General features: G+C 42.9%; 3 protein-coding genes and 1 pseudogene across 4 annotated transcripts; 1 reads left to right on the top strand and 3 right to left on the bottom strand.

Annotated features, from left to right (window-relative positions):
- Window positions 1-367: 367 nt before the first annotated feature.
- On the bottom strand, window positions 368-5,284 carry LOC112254550 (RNA polymerase II subunit A C-terminal domain phosphatase SSU72). Of its 2 annotated transcripts, none has more exons than XM_024427233.2 (5): window positions 4,991-5,284; window positions 3,757-3,900; window positions 2,162-2,301; window positions 1,875-1,993; window positions 368-1,540 (listed from the first exon to the last, which is right to left on the bottom strand). In XM_024427233.2, exons 1-5 carry the CDS (start codon window positions 5,068-5,070, stop codon window positions 1,439-1,441), a joined length of 585 nt encoding a protein of 194 aa, XP_024283001.1. In that variant the 5' UTR covers window positions 5,071-5,284; the 3' UTR covers window positions 368-1,438. The 2 variants fall into 2 exon arrangements, with proteins under 2 accessions (XP_024283001.1, XP_024283002.1); XM_024427234.2 differs by lacking the exon at window positions 4,991-5,284 and adding an exon at window positions 4,484-4,980.
- Window positions 5,285-6,501: 1,217 nt separating this feature from the next.
- Window positions 6,502-9,076, bottom strand: LOC112255486. Its single transcript, XM_024428466.2, has 2 exons — window positions 8,815-9,076; window positions 6,502-8,568 (listed from the first exon to the last, which is right to left on the bottom strand). The coding sequence occupies exon 2, from the start codon at window positions 8,390-8,392 to the stop codon at window positions 7,277-7,279; it is 1,116 nt and encodes a 371-aa protein (XP_024284234.1). The 5' UTR covers window positions 8,393-8,568; window positions 8,815-9,076; the 3' UTR covers window positions 6,502-7,276.
- Window positions 9,077-12,062: 2,986 nt separating this feature from the next.
- On the top strand, window positions 12,063-15,491 carry LOC112255271 (annotated as a pseudogene).
- Window positions 15,326-17,350, bottom strand: LOC112255272 (olfactory receptor class A-like protein 4). Its single transcript, XM_042323710.1, has 4 exons — window positions 17,075-17,350; window positions 16,447-16,710; window positions 16,017-16,271; window positions 15,326-15,874 (listed from the first exon to the last, which is right to left on the bottom strand). The coding sequence occupies exons 1-4, from the start codon at window positions 17,348-17,350 to the stop codon at window positions 15,662-15,664; spliced, it is 1,008 nt and encodes a 335-aa protein (XP_042179644.1). The 3' UTR covers window positions 15,326-15,661.
- Window positions 17,351-21,243: the final 3,893 nt, after the last annotated feature.

Here is a 21,243-nt window from a genome sequence, read left to right on the forward strand (position 1 = left end):
ACAAACCAAACCACCCTGGTCTTATAGGCCTATTGTGAGGCAAGGACAAGGTCATTTATCCATTTGTGTCACTAGAGATGACAGGGGGAGGTTAGGATATGGGAATGTCACTTCAACCCTAGTTCGGTCTCCGGTGACTTTCTTTTTGCATTACCCATAAATCAGTGACCTTGCAGCCCTCCCATCCTTTCCTCTTCTCTCCCAGTATGAACAAACTGCAGCATCAGTCAAATAATATTCTCTGACATTATAGTCCATGTGCAACTCAAGGTGGGCCAGGCTACTGTGTTCCTGCCATTCAATTGTTTCTGTGCACCGAATATAACAACTGTATTGCTCATCATTAGTCAGTGAAATTGGAGTAAGCTCAGGACTGAACATTTTTATTGGGCATGCTGTTAATGCCATGGGTAACTGCATAAAAAGTCCTGGGATAAAACACATATTTGAAATGGTATATACAGTATCATGTTGCCATGGACATCAGCAGATGGAAGAGGACATTTTTTGCCATCTTTATGAATGCGGTCATTGGGCTATAGAACCTTTACAAGGTACATTTGTTAATTAAAATCTTCCATCTGCATGCAGAGTGGTGTATCCAGGATCTGTGCAATGCACTAAAAATAAGTCAATTCATCAAGTTTTTCTAGAGATGTTTGTTCATTTAATGGATTCATATGTACATACAGAAATATTCAGGCACTCTGGACTGAACTCTCAGCTTGCAAATAATTACAATATTTTCATTCTTTTCAGTTTTCAAAAGAAAAAAAATATTACCCTGAAAAGGTAGCAGATCTGAGTTTTTAAACATGAATCAAAACATAATGGAAACGAGGGCAAAAGAGAACCTTGTGGTCTCTATTTGGTTCATTATCCCCCTATTTTGATGAATTCCTAATTAACTACTGGTATACACACACACACACACACACACATTCATGCCTAACCAGTCTCAACTCTATCCCATCCGTGGCAACAATACTACTCTCCACCATCGAGAGTAAATGTGACAAATCATACTTCATAAAAACAATATCTATTCATCATTCTTAAAAATGAATTAAATTCATTGTTGCGCAGCAATCAGCATCCCTGTGCAAGACTTAGAAAAACATCCTCCTTTAGAGGTAGAGGAGGACGTGTTTGAAAAAAAGGGGCATTTCTCTTTGTGGGAAGGCGTGTCAGTGGTTTCACTGTAGGATGGGGGAGGACCTTGGGCCCACCTTGGCCCTGAGGAGGAAAGGCAGAGCAGGAGGGATGAGCCTGCCTACTTGAGCGCATTCATCCCTGTCCCCTCAGCCCTGACCAACAGCAGAGGATGTGTGTGTGAAAGGTAATCAGTAAGTGTATATGGAAGTATGCATGAGTTTGTGTATAAACGTGCATGTTTGGTCAGGGGGCATATGATATTGCAGATTTGGTAGCATGGGCATCAGTAGAAGCAGACAGTGTGGAGGAAAGGCCTGTTGCTCTTGTCCTCAAACTCCTGCAGCAGCTCGTCCATCTCGTTTTCCATATCATCCGTGTGCTGGATCTGAGAGAGGGAAGGGATGGTCAGACATACAACACCTGCTACATGGGTCAAGGCAAGACATCCATACACTTTAGGGCTCAGTGTAATAGAATTACAGTGACATACCACTTACTCATACAACATTTAAGCATGTATTTATCGCCAATATAATTTGCGCACCTACGTTCCAAATCATTATGGTCAGACACACCATGTATCTTGCAGAAACACATATCCCACTGTAGCAACAACGTGACACTATGTACCCATACTACCATATATCCATGCTATGACAATGTAACAGTGTAATCCTGTGATAATGGTTGCTGGTGGCCAGGCAGGCAGAGACACTCACACACTGACACAGCTCACAGATGAGGAAAGCCCCCAGTGTGGCCTCCTCGTGGTTGTCCTGGATGTCCACGTTGATGACGTGAACCGGCGTGAAAGTCTCCTGCTCCCGAGAGCTCAGGTCTGAGTGGGAGAAATTGGGGAGAATAGTGATCGTTGATTAACATGAATCCAGAGTGACCTAGCCCGAGACTAACTTTATTTTAAGCGTATTCACTATTCCTAATTGATATTTCACAACTTGACATGAGAAGCCCCCAACCTCCCCTTCTGTCCCAGGTCCCTTCTCACCCTCTAGCACTTGGTCGTAGACCCTCTCCTCACAGGTGATGACCAGGTCAAACTGGTCCTTACAGCTCTGGAAGCGTTCCGGTCGGGACTTGATCCGCTTGTTGCGGTCCAGCATGTGCAGGATTCCATTCTGTGTGTATCTGAGGTGCTCAGGGTCAAGGAACACAGCAAGACGAAAGACCAACACACAAGACCTCAAACATATGAAACTTAAGGTGTCAGTCACTGTGAATACTCAAGACACAATGCCCCCTAGAGGCAAAAACTCACTCAAAATGTATTTGATCTTTGGAAGCTTCTAATAAATGTAACTAATAACACTTATTGTAACTGGCCTCAAATAACTTGAACTATCAATTTAAATTGAAAAAAAAATGCTATTTTTTAGAGCAAAAACCGAGATGAATAGGTCCCACTCTTGTATACTCCCAAATAGGGACTTGGCAAGTGAAAGGAGTGCTATGGCGTTCCCACTAAAAATTAATATATAGCCTTTCTTTTTACGAGCATGCAGATATCTCTTGCACAAAAATAAAGTTTTGTACATTTAAACATACCTCTTTAACCATACCCACCCCAAAGCACTACTGAGCAGGTCTTCCAACACTGAAATGTTTTAAATACACTGAATCCCAAATGGATCGCTAGCGCCTACCCCACCATGTACTTCAGTAGACCTGATAGGATTTAATAGGCATCTACAATATGGTAATGCTTAAACATATCTAATTTTCTCAGATCTTAGGTGTGAAGGGAGTAGGAGTCCATTTAAGGTTGGTCCATGTGGGTTCCAGAGTTGCCGTATGAATGTATGCCTATTCAAAGGAGTTGGCTCCAATGGCTAATTTATTTTCTGAAGAGCAAATGGTTGAGAGCCCTGTAGTGGGGGGAGGGGCTACACTTCTTTGCATGTGAAAGCATTTACTGACACAGCACAGAAGGAAAGAATGTTCACATACAAAAGTAGTGCCCTTGGCTAAAGAATATGTAGGATAAAAAAACTACACTGACAACTAGTTGGGTCAAATACATAGTGTTATACAAACCAGCCCTCCTCTTTTGTTTAAAGTCTACATCCAGGTCCTGATATGGAAAGACTAGGATATGTTCCCTAGAAGTGTTGGTTTCTTGGCCCCGAATCAACCTACCTGGTTATAGAGGGTAAATGGCTACTTGTTTACATGTTGAAACCTGCTGAAGGTAAAATATTCCAAGCGCACCACCATTGTTAAAAAAGCATTGTGACAGCATGTGAGACATCTCAAAAATAGATGCAATGGACTAGCCTGAGTGGCAGTCTATGTGCTATCATGCGAGCTTCTTGTCAGTCTGTCATGCCAATGTTTGGATTAACAGGGGCAGCAATGGTGTTCGCAAGAGCACAAACAGATCTGAGATCAGGTTAGTGAAGGACACCCTTACCTACAAAATCTCCCAACAATAAACACTGTGAAACCCTTAACAATTTCATACTTCTAATTCTGTATATTTTTCTGTGAAGATAAAGATAATAACTCACTGCAGAAAAGAAACATGAAGAGGTAGGGCTGTGTTTATGTTGTGTCTGTGTGTGAATGCAAGAGTGCAGGGGATACAGCTCCTTGTCCTTGCGGACCAGGTCGTTGTACATCTGTTCATAAGTGGTTTTGAAGTCGTACACATTGGGCTTGTCCGGTGCAGGACCAGGTAGCTTCACATGGGACCCTGTCCCAAAAGAGCGAACTTCAAAGCCTCGCTTGCTGTATAAACAAAGAGAATGATGGGGGGAAACGGTTACTTACAGACCAGCACATGCAAGACAAAAAGCATATAGACCACAGAAGGGGAAATGTGTGGATCAGTCACCATCAATAAAGTAATCTCATCTCAAGAGCCATATCACAGGCGTCATTCCCCAATAGGCAGGCTCTCCTTACCTTTCTCCCCACGCATGGAGATTTTCCAACTTTTATTTACTCAGTAAAATGACAAATTAGTCTAAGATACATTTGTTTGGTGTTAAGGCCAAACAAATCAAACGAAACACAAACAAGCATTGCTTTGCGTAGACTCGAGAAAAGACTGGTCGCGAACGACAACGCCGTCAAAAGCTTCATGCGCTACAAATTAGAAAGCAAGTATATTTCTCTCGCGTCGAGGCAAAGCAATGCTCGATCGTGTTTGATTTGACCTTTACCCTACCTAAAAAAAAGTTTATACATTTTGAATGTAGAGGCTGCGTTTGATTTGACCTTTACCCTACCTAAAAAGTTTCTCAATTTTGAATGTAGAGGCTGTTGAGTGACAACTACTTTATGACGCTTTCATGGAATAATCCCGAACCTGAAAGTACGTTGTAGGTGATGCATGGCAGGTCTCCCTATTTTTTTTATTTTTATATTTCACCATCTTTTTACAATTTCAGGTAGTTCACTGGTTGGTTGCCTAGTTCTAGTCAGAGTTTGATCTAGCTACCTCCAGCTAGTGACTGACGGAGGCTATGCGGATGGCCACTGCACTTAACAAAAAAATGCCCTACTTCCGGTATTCGTAACACCGGCGAAGAAAAATAAATTAGCTTTATCTCCATGTGTGCCACTGGGAACTAGTTGAGCTTGATACAAAAATAAATAAGTATACGTCTCTGTCGTGTAAATATGGAAGTTAGCCATTGTGTATTGTAATAAAATGCGTCGTTTGCCGGAAACAGGCTGCGGTCTGCGTAGTAAGCCCATTGTTGTGTCGAGGAGGGTGAGCTCTCAGCCAGGTAAAAGACCCAGGCCGATGAAAACCAAAGGTCCTTGCTTCTTGGCATGTCGTCGTTGTTTAGTTTTCTTCCAGTAATGTTACCTGAGGATGTTGTGCGCTTCCATGCTGCGGTTCTGGTTGCTCGAGCACACAACCGCCACGCGCAGCGGGTGGCTCGGCATTGCGAATGCTATTTTTCTGAAATAACTAGCAATCGAATGTTAAGTACAGCACACAACTAGTTAAAATGTGGTAGAAATGTAACTATTACAAAAAGACTGCTGTGAAGGCCTTTGATCTAGCTAACTAAGCAAATACAACGGGGTGTAAACGTTTCAAGGCGATGTTACAATCTTCTTTCTGTGAGCCTGTTAAAATGGCGGCGGGGACTTTTAACCAAGGTTTTACAGTTGATGTCATAGGGGGCAGGGCTTCATACCAAATCGATTTTTTTCCTCCTGTGCATACATGACGTCATCCAAACATAAACTTCTCAAGTGTTCCCAAGCCCTGATGATGCTGGAAAAGACGGCCACTTTTGATTTTATTTAATCTTTATTTAACTAGGCAAGTCAGTTAAAGAACAAATTCTTATTTACAATTACACCAGCCAAACCCAGATGATGCAGGGCCAATTGTGCACTGCACTAATGAACTCCCAATCATGGCTGGTTGTGATACAGCCTGGATTCGAGCCAGGGTGTCTGTAGTGATGCCTCTAGCACTGAGATGCAGTGCCTTAGGTCACTGCGCCACTTGGGAGCCCCCACTGTGCCACATGTATCCTACATTAATTGTACAAAAAGCCTAGGCATAGCCATCTATATTTTATGTTTTACAATGGATGGATAGATAGATGGATAGACACAAATAATAATATTTTTCTGTACCCATTTACACATACAAAAATCATATGCTCGCAGTGTTTTATTGGTTCCACAGGGCCTCCTAAACTAGAGGTTGGCACAGTATATTTGGCAGACTGCAGAGCAGACCAGCCTGTTGAAAGTCTACAACAAAAATATAAACACAACATGCAACAATTTCGAAGATTTTACTGAGTTACAGTTCATATAAGGAAATCAGTAAATTGAAATAAATTCATTAGGCCCTAATCTATGCATTTCACATGACTGGGCAGGGGCACAGCCATGGGTGGACATGGAAGGGCATAGGCCCACCCACTGGGGAGCCAGGCCCAGCCAATCAGAATGGGTTGTTCCTAACAAGTTTTTTTTTTATTACAGACAGAAATACTCCTCAGTTTCATCAGCTGTCTGGGTGGCTGGTCTCAGACGATCCCGCAGGTGAAGAAGTTGGATGAGGAGGTCCCGGGCTGGTGTGGTTACACGTGATCTGTGGTTTTGAGGCCGGTTGGATGTTCTGCCAAATTCTCTAAAACAATGTTGGAGTTGGCTTATGGTAGAGAAATTAACATTCAATTCTCTGGCAACAGCTCTGGTGGACATTTCTGCAGTCAGCATGTAAATTGCATGCTCCTTCAAAACTTGAGACATGTGGCATTGTGTTGTGTGACAAAACTGCACATTTTAGAGTGGCCTTTTATTGTCCCCAGCACAAGGTGCACCAGTGTAATGATCATGATGTTTAATCAGCTTCTTGATATGCCTCACCTGTCAGTATGATGGATTATCTTGGCAAAGGAGAAATGCTCACTAACAGGGATGTTCAGTATACATAGATCTCTACATCCAGGAGAAGGTAAGGCAAATAGGAATCATTATTGGGTGCCTGAGGGTGTATTGTTGACATGAATTAAATTAACCCTCTCTGAGGTGAAAAGTAAGAAATCATTCATTCAATTACCTAATGTGCTTGCAATTATTACTTACCACTGAACATATGTAATTACTGCAAATATATAACTGGACCCCAAAAAAGAGGAATCGTTCTAAATACTGGTTCATAATATTGCTCAACTATAGACCATGTTTCACTCTTAGGTAGGCCTACTGACTAGCAGCTTACTATCTCTAATACAGAGCACATTGATTACTAGCATAAAGGCTAATGAGATAAATACACAAGAGAAAAATAAACACACAAATTAATGCTCACACAAACGGAATTCTCTGAGCCCTATCATTTGAACAGTATTTCATAGTATTTGAAAGTGTGGTGGTCTGTTGTGAGGCTTAGTTCATCATTCTTCCACAAGCTTACAGATCTACTAGTGTGTAAGGTGCAATGCCCTGAATCCGAGTGAGATTTTTATTAGGTGTGTGTGGGTGTTCAACCACAGTATGTTACATAAATGGGTTTTTAGTGTATTGATTTAGATGTGAGATTAAAATAAATGACTGCGATATTGCTGAATAAGGTTACGTGTGTGTGCACACACATGCGTGCGTGTTTGTGTGAGTGACATTAGTGGTAAGAGTGGTATGTGGAGTGTGAGTGCTGTGTCATGGGGCTCATGATGTTCTCAGTGATGTACGCCACCAGCAGGCAGATGATGACCAGCATCACACAGATGGCTCCTCCCACCGTTGTCATGGCAATCACAATGTCCTGCATGCGCAAGGGTGAGACAGTGAACTCCACACAGTCCCACAGGTCCTCCCTCTGGCCTGCTCCTTCTGAGTGGAGCTGTGGGGTATGGGTGGAGGCAAGCGGATGCAGGCAGATGCGGTAAGGGACGTTCTCATGCAGCTCAGTCAGCAAGAAGTCCCTGCAACCAGAGCCAAGATGGGTGTTAGCGCACTCAAACTGGGTGTAGCTCCCGTTCCACCAGCAGCTTAGCCCAAACCCACCCCTTCTGACACGTCGTCCACCGAATACCTTCTTTGGTGGGGCAGTTACAAACCTGCTCTCTTCCCCAAGCCCTGTCCCAGGGGCCCCTTTCTGTCCCTCTACACTTGTTCCTCTAGTCTCTGTCTCTTGTTTATCTAGGTCATGTCCAGCTGTGTTTCCTTTATTTGTCCTTTGAGCCTCTCCCCTCAGATCTTCATATGTCCACTGTAGTAGCACGCTGCCGTTGGTCAAAATGTTGGCCACCAGGGACCCTCCTGCTGATGGAACAGTCCGGCAGTCTCCACGATGACACCTGAACCCCAGCTGTGTGTGTCGAAAACACAGCCGCCCCCCGATTCCCTCCTCCATCACCCTGTAGGCACATATTGGTGCCACTCCTCCGTCCATGGCCCACCCTGTTCCACCTTGAACATGGTCTGGCCTGCCAAATATCTTAGTGGTGCCTGTATTTCCTCTGCTGGTTTTGATGGAGGAAGTGCCATTCCTATGGCTGAAGTCCCCCTGCTGCCTTGGTGAGCCCATTGATTCATTCTTACTGAAATAATCAACATTGTAGATATGCTGTTGGCCAGAGATTGGGGAGACAGCCACATCCTCATCGCTTCCCTTGTCTGATGATGTGGATGAAGTTTGCGCGTCGCGGCCGCCGCGCGTCCGGTTGGAGACGATTGTCGCGCGGCACAGACAGAACAGTACTGCCGAGAAGGCAACCAGCGATTTTCTTCTCATTTCTTCTCTTCTTGCCAGTTCACTGTATTTAGTGCAAATGCATAGTGGACAGCACCGTTACTGTCGGCGGAGATCCGAGTCGAAAAAGAGATTTATGGGGGCAGGTGGCTTCCATTACACAGTCCTACACCACCATCAAAGCGCTGTATTCCCCCGATGGCCAGCACGAGAACAATCTGCGGTAAAATTGGACAATAAAAATTATATACCACAGAATAATAGATGGCTGATTGATACAGACCACACTTTTAGAGAATGAGCCAGACTGCTATCACTTACGAATGCTTTGTTTTAAGCCATACACCACATGTTGGTTACGCACGCACTCAACAGACCAATAAATAGGTCACACCGCTTATTAGAATGGTTAATGTAAACGGCAATAAATGTAAGATGCAATTTGCTATTGAGAGAGAACTTACATTTCTAGGTTTTCGAGAACGAAGACGGCGGCAATTATCTTTTCAGGTACATTTGTCTTCTCCTGTCTGGCTGTCTGTGATGGTTGTCGTGAGGAAGAGTGTGTGTTTTTGTGTCTGTCAGAATGTTTGTAGCGTAGTCATCAGCAGTCAATTACATGAGTCATCATTTCAAGTCCCTACTCCAATCTTAATTTCCCTGCCACCCTTTCTGTTTTTTTGTGCCTTTCCATCCTTCCACCCAACCGACCTTCCTCCAGTTAACTCCCACTCCTTACTACCACATAGGGTGCTAGGCTGTAGTATTCAATGCTGCTGTGTGTAGTCTTTTGTCCATACTATCAAATCAGGCAGATTATTGGAAATGCAATATACTGAGATTGTTTTGTGCAAAAAAAAAGTTTCTTATTATCAGGCATAATTGTCTTGTAATAGCCTAAGCATGATATATTCATACTTATTCAAAATTGTAGGAAAATAAACTCTGATAACAGTTTATAACACATTCGTCATGATATAGGCAGATGTTACCAATACTAACGAACATCTGGATATTGTCAATAGTGGGCTATAATGTAAAGCTGAAATCTAGGACTATGGTTTGTTTTGATGTGATGCGATTTCCAAACCTAGACTCTAATAATCAGGGATTCAACAAGGGTTCTTCTAAGATCCTCAAAGTTTTTCAAAGACCCTCAGGGTCCTTGGCACTGAAAATGAATCAAGGAACCTCCTTAGTTGGTAGGGGTTCTTGCAGGAACCTAACTGCCCAACTTCAATTTGAATTTGAAAGGACAGCAGGTGCAAGGGTTGTCCCTTGTATGATCTATATTCACATTGTTTTACAATGATACTCTCTATCTTTTCATATTTGTGCAAATCTTTCTAAAACAGAAAATGGACACAATTCAATGGGTATCAATCAACAAAGAGTTAAGAATATTTAGGCTATAAGAATATGTTGAAGGCTAGCTGTATTGGGTGCAGATGACTGAACTGATCACCTATTACCTCATATTTAGATTTTTTTATTATGAATTGCCACTAAAATCATAAAAAACACAGACAACTCAAATATTGTGTTATTGTTCTTGTTGTTATGCATATTATTATTAATAATAACAATAATAATAGTAGGGGAGTTAAAAAATTAACCCCAAAAGGTTCTTCAAAGGGTTTCTCCAGGATCCATTAAAAGGAGTTCTTTGAATAATTTATAGGGGTTCCCCCACAGTTTCAAGTTGAAGAACCCCTAAAGGATACTCCAGGAACCTTTTCTTTTTAGAGTGTACAGTGACCTCAAGTGGTAATAATTGATAGTCGGTCTACAACAAGCCATTGTTTCTTTTGTACACATTCAAACACTTCTGAAGTTTTTGCTGAAACATTCATGTCTGGTTAGATAAACAACCTCCTTATAACTCCTTTAAAATAGTATTTAATCTTTGAAATAATTATGGAGAAATATAACAAGGATAATCAGAGCTGGATTACATCAATCTAAATACTCATTCATTGCTAATCATCATATAGGTAATAAAACTCACAGTTTAACAACACCTACTGGCAGTTATAATGGTCACAAAAAGCTTCATATCTTTCTCTGAAGATCTTTAATTTGAGAACATTTAGTCTTTGATCAGTTTTGACTCAGCAGTTCTATGTGGAGGTTATTGGAGGTAATGATTATATGTCCATTCCCAAAAGGAACAAATTGGCAAGCCTGCAAGGTAGTAGTGCCAAGGGAGAGGACAGGAACAGTGTGCAGCATCAGTGGAGGAGATGATTTTAATAAGACCGCTGGGAAGCCCCCGGGGGATGCTGGGTAAATGAGTCTAATGATGACTCTCTACGATCCTCCCCTCTGAGCAATGGGAGATAACAATGTGCGGGATGATGACATAACACACAAACATCTAAACATACACGTATGGGCCAACAGATATCTGCCACAGTCACATACCCCTTTTAAAATGGGTCGATTTAGCCATGTTTTATTTGTTTGAATTGACAACTTACAGCCAGGGTTGTTAAAGGGCAACAAAGAAATACACGCCTGAACGCTCTCTCAAATGAGCTAAGATTGGCATGAAACCATTTGTATATCTTTATAGTATAGATGGTCTCAGGTGTTAGTCAGCCTCACATGTCTTGTTGATGTGACCTGTCTGTGTGGTATGAGTTGATACACTATATATACAAAAGTACGTGGACACCCCTGCAAATGGGTGGATTTAGCTATTAGCTGTATAGCTGTACTCGGGTCCAACACTCACTACCGAGTTTCAGACTGCCTCTGGAAGCAACTTCAGCACAATAACTAGTCGCAGGAAGCTTCATGAAATGGGTTTCTATGGCCAAGCAGCCACATACAGTACAAGCCTAAGAGTGGTGTAAAGCTCGCCACCATTGGACTCCGGAATTTGGGTTTGGTAGATGCCAGGAGAACGCTACCTGCCCCAATGCATATTGCCAACTGTACCTTTTTGTGGAGGAGGAATAATGGTCTGGGGCTGTTTTTCAGGGTTTGGGCTAGGCCTCTTAGTTCCAGTGAAGGGAAATCTTAATCAATAACGTTATAGATGATTCTGTGCTTCCAACTTTGTGGCAGCAGTTTAGGGAAGGCCCTTTTCTGTTTCAGCATGACAATGCCCCCGTGCACAATGCGAGGTCCATACAGAAACTATTTGTCGAGATCGGTGTGGAAAAACTTGATTGGCCTGCACAGAGCCCTGACCTCAACCCCATCGAACACCTTTGGGATGAATTGGAACGCCGACTACGAGCCAGGTCTAATCGCCCAACATCAGTTCTCAACCGCCCTAATGCTCTTGTGGCTGAATGGAAGCAAGTCCCCACAGCAATGTTCCAACATCTAGTGGAAAGCCTTCCCAGAAGAGTGGAGGCTGTTATACCAGCAAAGGGGGAACTAGTGGTGTGTAAGTGGTGTGTGTTCGCTGCTGGCCAATGCAGTGACAAATCTGCATACCTAAGCAGCAGGCAAGGTCATGGAAGGCCTACCTAGGCGACAAATGATTGGAGTTAATTTACCCTGAGCCAGGTCAGCAACACTGAAGATGCTGAGTTTGTTTTTGGGATGGCTTTGTTTGTGTATGAGGGCGTGTAGGTGTCTATATAAATAGTTCACAATTAACAGGATAGAGGCAGAGGTAAAATTGAGACCCTAGAATAGTAATAATACATGTAGGCAATGAATAACAAAGAAATTGTGGCGCCATGCTGAGGATACGATGTCAAAGGTCCTCACTGTAGATACTATTCTGTTTGGGTTGCTGGTCTTTTCTGGCATCCTGTGAAACATACTGTTCATCCATGAGGTGAGGAGAAATAGAACCCTAACTGTCAATAGTCATGAAATATCTCCGCCTGAGATAACATCACATAATTAGTATAGTAGTTCATTATACTCTTTCTCTCTCCCTCTCTCTCAGGTGTTCCTCGGCCATTAAAAGTCTCTCTTGTCGGCTCCCTCCCTCTGACACAATCCTGGTGAACCTGTCGCTTGCCAACCTGCTGACGTCTCTGTTCCTCACGGTGCCCGTCTTTGTGTCTGGACGTGTCCCTGGCCCTGGACTGATGCCACCTCTTCTTGCTGCAGTGGGTGTGGTGGCGGGCCGTGGGCTACTGAGCCAGGAGCTGTGGGGTCCCTAGCACAGCAACGTGAAAGGAAGAGGGTGTGGGTGGGCCCGGAGCTGGTCTACGGGGTCAACCTGGCCTTCTCCCTGCTGGTGCTGGTCAACACCACCCAGGTCCACGGCAACACCATGGTGGAGCTGATGGTCATTAGCTACACCACCAGGCCCCTGCTGGGCTGTGTGTGGGATTTCCCCTCTGAGGAGCATGGCTCAGCCTTCGCCTCCTCCTCCCTGGCCCTCAACAAGGTGGCTCCACTGGTGCTGATGGTGGGCACCAACCTGCCTACACTGGCCAAGCACGACGGGCAAGGCAGGGGGGGGGATGCAGGGAGAGCTGGACAGTCATGTGGTCAGTGAACGCAAGGGTAGTCATGTGATCATGATGACGCTGTTTGTGGTTGCGATGGTGACGTACTAGAACCATAACGGGGGCACCATGCGGAGGGTCTGCTGACTGTGTCCCACTTCTCTACTTCTCTGTTTGTGGGGTTGAGCCCTATGGTGGTGGCTCTGGGAAATGACAAGCTGAGGAGGGTCAAATGTCAACAGGAGGAAATAGTGGAGGAATGCAGAGCTCCAGACACAATGGGAAAGAAGGTAAAATAAACTGTTTTCACTATTCAGTAGGAGAGAGGTAATAAAAGTAGAGGAGAGAGTTGAAGCAAATATCAAATTATTAAAACAAATATGTGACTGAATAAATGAGTACGACTTTGTATGGAATAATTAAATAACCAGTGCTTGCCTTCCCCTCATTCTGTTTTTAAATGTCCACATATATATACAAATCCTGTATAAATAAGTAATAACCAAATAAATACCTTAGAACATTTAAAGTCATGGAATGTTTAAGATCTGGAGTGTTGAAATATTGTGATAAGTTCTCACATTCTGCAAAGACAGATCCTGTTGGACTGTTCACTCCCTCTCAATGAGCTTCATGTAGAGGAGCTTCTGGCATAGAGGCTCAGAGATTGAGAGATGGTACAAATAAAGGCCTTTATTTTGACTGTTTTTTTAAAGAGCAAACAAGACAGAACATGTAACAACAACTATCTATAGATAGGAGTGCCCTTTCACGTAAGTCTATACATCATAAACATTCTGTCGCTCACAAAAGAGCAGGTTTCCAGAAATAAATTGTGTTAACGTAGTCTCACTGACATGTACAGATGAACACATTTCATTGCAATGATGAACTCTACAACCTTTTCTATTAAACTCCTCTGAACAACTGACAGTGCTGTTCCTCAGTACTGATAAATCAATAGAAATTGTGATAAAAAATAAATTAATGGGTTTGTCTCTCATAGGTGCCATGTTAAAACAGTCTGCCTCTGGAAGAGAATCAAATGGTTGCCACCGTATAGAGAGGAATGCCAACAACCACGTAATTCTAATGTATTGTTAGGCTATGTTAAGGCAGGTGTACTATTATTATTCCACTGACTTCCCCATAATGTCAGTTGCAGTGTGATTCAGGGTGTGGGACCTGTCAGTGAGTAAGAAAAGACTTAACGACAGCACGCAGCCGCCGGTGACCCACTGCCAGCACGATGGGTGAAATGGCGATGAAGATAGTGTTGGCAAAGCGAGCTATAACCAGAAGGAACCCGGCTGACAAACCTCGGTTGTAGTTGAAGTAGTTTATAGAAATTATGCTGGTTCCCCAAGACCCAATGAAGAGCATGATGAGGGCTAGAATCACCTGGAGAGAAAATTCCTCATTTTAACAACAATAACAATGTTACAGGTCCAAATGACATGTTGTACTTCTATCCATCCACAATAACCAGGTGGCAGGCCACACACAACAAGACATCATTCTGAATCATTCCTGTCTCTCTCACCTTGGCAGCCCGTCCCTGCTGGGCTGTGTGTGGGATTTCCCCTCTGAGGAGCATGGCTCAGCCTTCGCCTCCTCCTCCCTGGCCCTCAACAAGGTGGCTCCACTGGTGCTGATGGTGGGCACCAACCTGCCTACACTGGCCAAGCACGACGGGCAAGGCAGGGGGGGGGGATGCAGGGAGAGCTGGACAGTCATGTGGTCAGTGAACGCAAGGGTAGTCATGTGATCATGATGACGCTGTTTGTGGTTGCGATGGTGACGTACTAGAACCATAACGGGGGGCACCATGCGGAGGGTCTGCTGACTGTGTCCCACTTCTCTACTTCTCTGTTTGTGGGGTTGAGCCCTATGGTGGTGGCTCTGGGAAATGACAAGCTGAGGAGGGTCAAATGTCAACAGGAGGAAATAGTGGAGGAATGCAGAGCTCCAGACACAATGGGAAAGAAGGTAAAATAAACTGTTTTCACTATTCAGTAGGAGAGAGGTAATAAAAGTAGAGGAGAGAGTTGAAGCAAATATCAAATTATTAAAACAAATATGTGACTGAATAAATGAGTACGACTTTGTATGGAATAATTAAATAACCAGTGCTTGCCTTCCCCTCATTCTGTTTTTAAATGTCCACATATATATACAAATCCTGTATAAATAAGTAATAACCAAATAAATACCTTAGAACATTTAAAGTCATGGAATGTTTAAGATCTGGAGTGTTGAAATATTGTGATAAGTTCTCACATTCTGCAAAGACAGATCCTGTTGGACTGTTCACTCCCTCTCAATGAGCTTCATGTAGAGGAGCCTCTGGCATAGAGGCTCAGAGATTGAGAGATGGTACAAATAAAGGCCTTTATTTTGACTGTTTTTTTAAAGAGCAAACAAGACAGAACATGTAACAACAACTATCTATAGATAGGAGTGCCCTTTCACGTAAGTCTATACATCATAAACATTCTGTCGCTCACAAAAGAGCAGGTTTCCAGAAATAAATTGTGTTAACGTAGTCTCACTGACATGTACAGATGAACACATTTCATTGCAATGATGAACTCTACAACCTTTTCTATTAAACTCCTCTGAACAACTGACAGTGCTGTTCCTCAGTACTGATAAATCAATAGAAATTGTGATAAAAAATAAATTAATGGGTTTGTCTCTCATAGGTGCCATGTTAAAACAGTCTGCCTCTGGAAGAGAATCAAATGGTTGCCACCGTATAGAGAGGAATGCCAACAACCACGTAATTCTAATGTATTGTTAGGCTATGTTAAGGCAGGTGTACTATTATTATTCCACTGACTTCCCCATAATGTCAGTTGCAGTGTGATTCAGGGTGTGGGACCTGTCAGTGAGTAAGAAAAGACTTAACGACAGCACGCAGCCGCCGGTGACCCACTGCCAGCACGATGGGTGAAATGGCGATGAAGATAGTGTTGGCAAAGCGAGCTATAACCAGAAGGAACCCGGCTGACAAACCTCGGTTGTAGTTGAAGTAGTTTATAGAAATTATGCTGGTTCCCCAAGACCCAATGAAGAGCATGATGAGGGCTAGAATCACCTGGAGAGAAAATTCCTCATTTTAACAACAATAACAATGTTACAGGTCCAAATGACATGTTGTACTTCTTTCCATCCACAATAACAAGGTGGCAGGCCACACACAACAAGACATCATTCTGAATCATTCCAGTCTCTCTCACCTTGGCAGCCCGTCTCTCAGCCGGTATCCTCTTGATGACGGGCGCGTCCTGGGTCATGTGTGCTGGGTTGTGGGTCCTGCCGTGGGTGTAGAGTGTGTAGAGGGAGCCCAGGTTGGTGATGGCCATCAGGATGATAGGCAGGATCTCGTGGATCACCATGGAGGTGGTGGCATATGCCAGGCCGTTGTAGCTGGAGGGGAAGTTCCACACACAGCCCAGCAGGGGGCGCGTGGTGCTGCTGACCAACATCAGGGTCTGGAGGGGAGGGGGAGGCGAGAGGGAGCGTGGAGGGAAGAGGAGACGAGGAGACGAGATGGGATGGGGAGGGAAGAGAAGGTAGAGAAGGGGTATAAGACATTTTCCCACAATTCAAAGAGGAATACACTTCACAATTGTCTATCTCTCCGCTTGTATTGAATCAGGGTCCTACCTCTGTGCTGTTCTTGTTCCCCTTGGTAGAGTAGATGTGTGCAGGTATAGCATAGATTAGGTTGAGGAACCAGATGAGGCCCAGGCTAATCAGGAGGGTCTTGGGGGGCCTGCGGGGTCCGTGAACAGTCCCAGGGGGAGGGGCCACGCGTCTCAGTGTCTGGAAGTGGAAAGCACTGAGGAAGAGTGTTGACCACACGTTGACTGAGCGAAGCCACACCCACACCCCCATCAGGACGTGACACCCGTCTCTGGAAGAGTTCAGCTAGAGAGAGAGCTGGGTGTGAGGTTTTATGTGTGTGTACACTATAGTGCCGACCTGAACAATGCTCTTATCAGTAAGTATGGCATGGTATATTGTCAGATTGCTTTATTTTCACATGGCATATCTCTAGTTACAGCCACACCACCCGCCATAACCCTAGCATTTTAAACTACAATTACTCAAAGACTAGCCCAAATCTTTCCCATATCTCAAGTATCACAACCATTTTACTTAGAGCCCAAACCACACATAATCAGCATACCTCCTTCCCCCTTGTTTCAAGCACCCACATACAGCCCTCATTCTTCATGGCATGCCCTGCCAGAGTGCCCGACCCCTGCCACATTCCCATCCAGCTCCTTACCTCCAGCCCCAGGTCAGAGATGACTAGCAGGACGTTCCTCAGAACAGACACCAGCAGGTTGGACAAGACCATGTTCATCAGGATGATATCTGAGTTACGTACTCCACTGGGGTCTTTGAACACGCTGTCCAAGATCACGCCAATCACCGTGGTGTTACCCACAATGCCCAGTAGGACCAAGATTATGTAGAATGCGGTCTGGGTGGGAGACGTGGTGACACGGAGACCCACACCCACAGGCTCCAACTCTCTCAACTCTGGCATTGGGCTCTCCATCTCAGCTACTGAATTGGAGTTAGAGTTCTGGGTAGAATACTCTTCAGTCTCTCTGCATCTTAATCTGTTTTCCCAGTTTGTTATCAAAAGTTTCTTCTAAGAGTAGTTATATTCCAGTATCTGTCTGCAGCCTCTAATCCACTGCTAGATGTTTTATTCCAAATATGAACACCCTGTTGGTCATAGATCATAAATACAAATGTGCAAAACTCATATATTGATTGCTTCCCATCTATTATAGCTACACCTGTATAGACACTCCCTATTTCTGTAGCATTGAACACAAGCCCAACCTCCCACAGAACTACCAATGTCAAATCACCATGGACACCAGATAAATACAAAGTAGTTCCTGCCATACACATCCACCTAAAACCACAGCAAAGGGGTCTTTCCCTAGTTACCCACCCAACCTGTGCTAGTTCAGGTACACAGTACCCACCGGGCACAGACGTCAGTTCAATGTCTAGTTTTGATTTACATTTGGTTGAGTTGTCAACTAACATGAACTCAACATGAAATCAACAGAAAATGTCACCATGTCATTGGATTTAGGTTAATAGTTTGGTGAAAAATGTCCTTATGTTGGTGACTTTTTGCAAATCCAATCAGTTTTCCAAGTTGATTTGATGTCACCACATTGATTTTTGGGGTTGAAATGACATGGAAACAACATTGAATCAATCAGTTTTGCCCAGTGGGTATACCCATGGGAATGTCAGTCTTTCAACCTCAGATTTCTGCTACCAAGCTGAGAGTGCATAAAAATGGAACACAAGAGATTAATCAACTAGCCTAATTGAAACATGCTGCCTTAACAGCTATCTAGGTTCATTATAATGCCACACTAGCTCCCCCAGGGACGAATAGAGAGGTGCCTTTGTTTATGGTGCTCAATACGAAGTCCTCACTTGATGATTCCATTCATAAAACAAGACAAGAGATCATCTAAAAAGCATTTCATATATTGTTTGAACAAAAGCGTTGGACTATGATCTTTGGGGGGAAATTCAGACTTTTTCCTCTCCGCACGGATTTTAAGCATGGGGAAACGCATGTGCCAACCAGTTACGCTTTTGGGGTGGAGATCCCAATAATGGAGGTGTGGCAGAGGTGTGTAATATCATAATGTTTTTAAATCTATGCATGGGTTCTGAAACGGACATGAATATGTATATGTTTTGATGGCTATCTTTCATTGATCTCCATATTCTGAAAGCATTCTCCATAGGCTATACTAGTATTGTGCCAATCAAATTCTAATTAAAGGGATTGCTTTAGATAAATGAACTGAAAAACGAACTGAATGAAAACTCCCCGATAGCCGGAAAAAGTGTCCCAACCAAATATGGTGGATAAATGAAACGTCCTACTTGGTCCATTTACAATTGAAAAAAAATGTCACAGTTCTGGTTCTTCCATAGGCACCAATGCATTAGCAACTGGGTCTGGTCTGATTTCTCGCTTCCTCTTCTGTCCCAACTGTCCCAAAAAAGGAGTGGAGTCAGAGACAGAAGAGGAAGCAAGACACTTTTTTTCTGGTTCAAAGAAAGTCAATGAACTAAGAAGACCAGGAGCAACATCTAGGAGCAACAACGGCTCAGCCGAGAAGTGGTAGGCCACACGAGCTCACAGAACTAGACCGCAGAGTGCTGAAGCACGTAGCGCGTAAACATTGTCTGTCCTGAGTTGCAACACTCACTACCGAGTTCCTGCCTCTGGAAGCAACATGAGCACAAGAACTGTTCGTCTGGAGCTTCATTAGCAGCCACACACAAGTCTAAGATCACCATGCGCAATGCCAAGCGTCGCCTGGAGTGGTGTAAAGGGATAAATCACACTTTCTCATCTGGCAGTCCGATGGACCAATCTGGGTTTGGCGGAAATCTGGGTTTGGTGGAAAATCATGTCCGTTTATATCCTGAGTAAACTATCCATTTAAAGATGGTACAGTGTGTGTTTGAAACAAGAACACTTACCCTCAGATGGACAAAGAGGTTCCAAGTTGTTTTTGCTAAGCATAGCTATGAATTTGTCTGTAGTATTTTTAATATTTTAATACAATGAATTGCAACTTTTGACCTTTTCAGTGGCATGTTGAAAGAGTTATACAGTAATTGAGCATTAGAACTTATTAATACTTATCTGTACTAAATATATTTGGTTTAAAATTATTATCTACACCTGGGGCAATGAACATTTGCGAGAATGGGCATTTACAGAATGTTCAGCTCGAAATGTATTGTGTAGATCAAATATGATCTACTGTCAGATAGATTGGAATAGTATAGGAAATTGTGTGTGCATTCTTTTTGCCAATTCCAGATACAGCCCTGCCATTTGTTGAAAGCAGCCAATCCAATAGTTTCTGAAAATAAGTAATCAAAAGTGTTCAAATGTATTTTTTTAAGTAGTTGCGTTTTCAGATGTTTTCAAATAGTTTTAAAAATGTAGTTACTTTCTGAGATCTGTATTCTAATAGTTAAAACAATTAGACATTTCTGGGGATCTTTATTGAAATAGTTGTAGTCAGCTCCAAAGTCACTATTTGTTGCCCCCAAAAATTGTTACTTTCGACAAAGCATATTTAAAGATGGACTGTGCAGAAATTGCTCCGCCATTTCCTGTTTGCTAAAATTCTAATAGTTCTCCTAATTTCAATTCATATGACAAAACATGCAAGTATAGTGTAGACAATCATTGTACAACCTAAACTGCTGTAAAATATATTTAATTAAACGACTATATTGGATTTTCAGCTGTTTGAAGCTGGTGTAGAAAACAGAAAGTAAAAAATTAAAAAATGAAACGTAAGAACAGGAAGCATAGAAACAGAGCACATAGAACAGATCTATTGCTTTTTAAACTTGTTTTCAATGATAATGACAGATCTGTAACTCACATTTCCATGTTTTTTATTCAACCTCTATTTAACTAGACATTTCAGTTAAGAACAAATTCTAATTTACAATGGCAGCCTAGGAACAGTGGGTTAACTGCCTTGTTCAGGGGTAGAAAGACAGTTTATTACCTTATCAGCTCAGGATTTGATCTAACAACCTTTTGGTTACTGGCCCAATGCTCTAACCACTCTAACCACCTGCCGCCCCAGGTGAATTTGGTCTGTCCAAAAAGTTACATTTTGCAGCTAATTCTAGACTATATATTAAGATTCATATCTGATAGCCCACAACCATGTGCTAATGATCATAGAGTGCCTAGTGAAAGTCTACACAACCCTTGCAGTCTTTTCAAGTATTGTAGTGGCAGCATAATGTTTGGGTACATTTGTCATCAGCAAACCCAGGTGAAAAGTTAGAAGAAAACCTGCAGTAGTCTTCTGAAAATTTAACCCTGGGATAAGAGTTTTGATTGAACTTCACTCAACTTTCTAGAGTTTTCCCCATTAGTTCACTCTATCAATGTTTCCCATTACCGTGGGAATTGTGATCGAATCAACGTTACATTAGCCCCTTTCGATGCAACATACCGAAAAAAAACTAACTATAGGCTACAAGATATTTTGTTGTAGGCAGAACGCATCCGAGTAGGATTGCATTGATAAACACGTCTCGGGCACGCAACGCACTCTACACAGACCGACCCGTGCGGCATAATCGGTGCGGTTGCAGTAGGCCTATATGCAAATAGACAGTGGTGTAAAGTACTTAAGGAAAAATACTTTAAAGTACTACTTAAGTAGTTTTTCGTGGTACCTGTACTTTACTTTACTATTCATATTTTTGACAACTTTTACTTTTACTTCACTACATTCCTAAATAAAATAATGTACTTTTAATTTTACATACATTTTTCCTGACACTCAAAAGTACTCATTACATTTTGAATGTTTAGCAGGACAGGAAAATGGTCCAATTTACGCACTTATCAAG

This window comes from Oncorhynchus tshawytscha, linkage group LG07, assembly GCF_018296145.1.
Source record: "Oncorhynchus tshawytscha isolate Ot180627B linkage group LG07, Otsh_v2.0, whole genome shotgun sequence".
Taxonomy (NCBI): domain Eukaryota; kingdom Metazoa; phylum Chordata; class Actinopteri; order Salmoniformes; family Salmonidae; genus Oncorhynchus; species Oncorhynchus tshawytscha.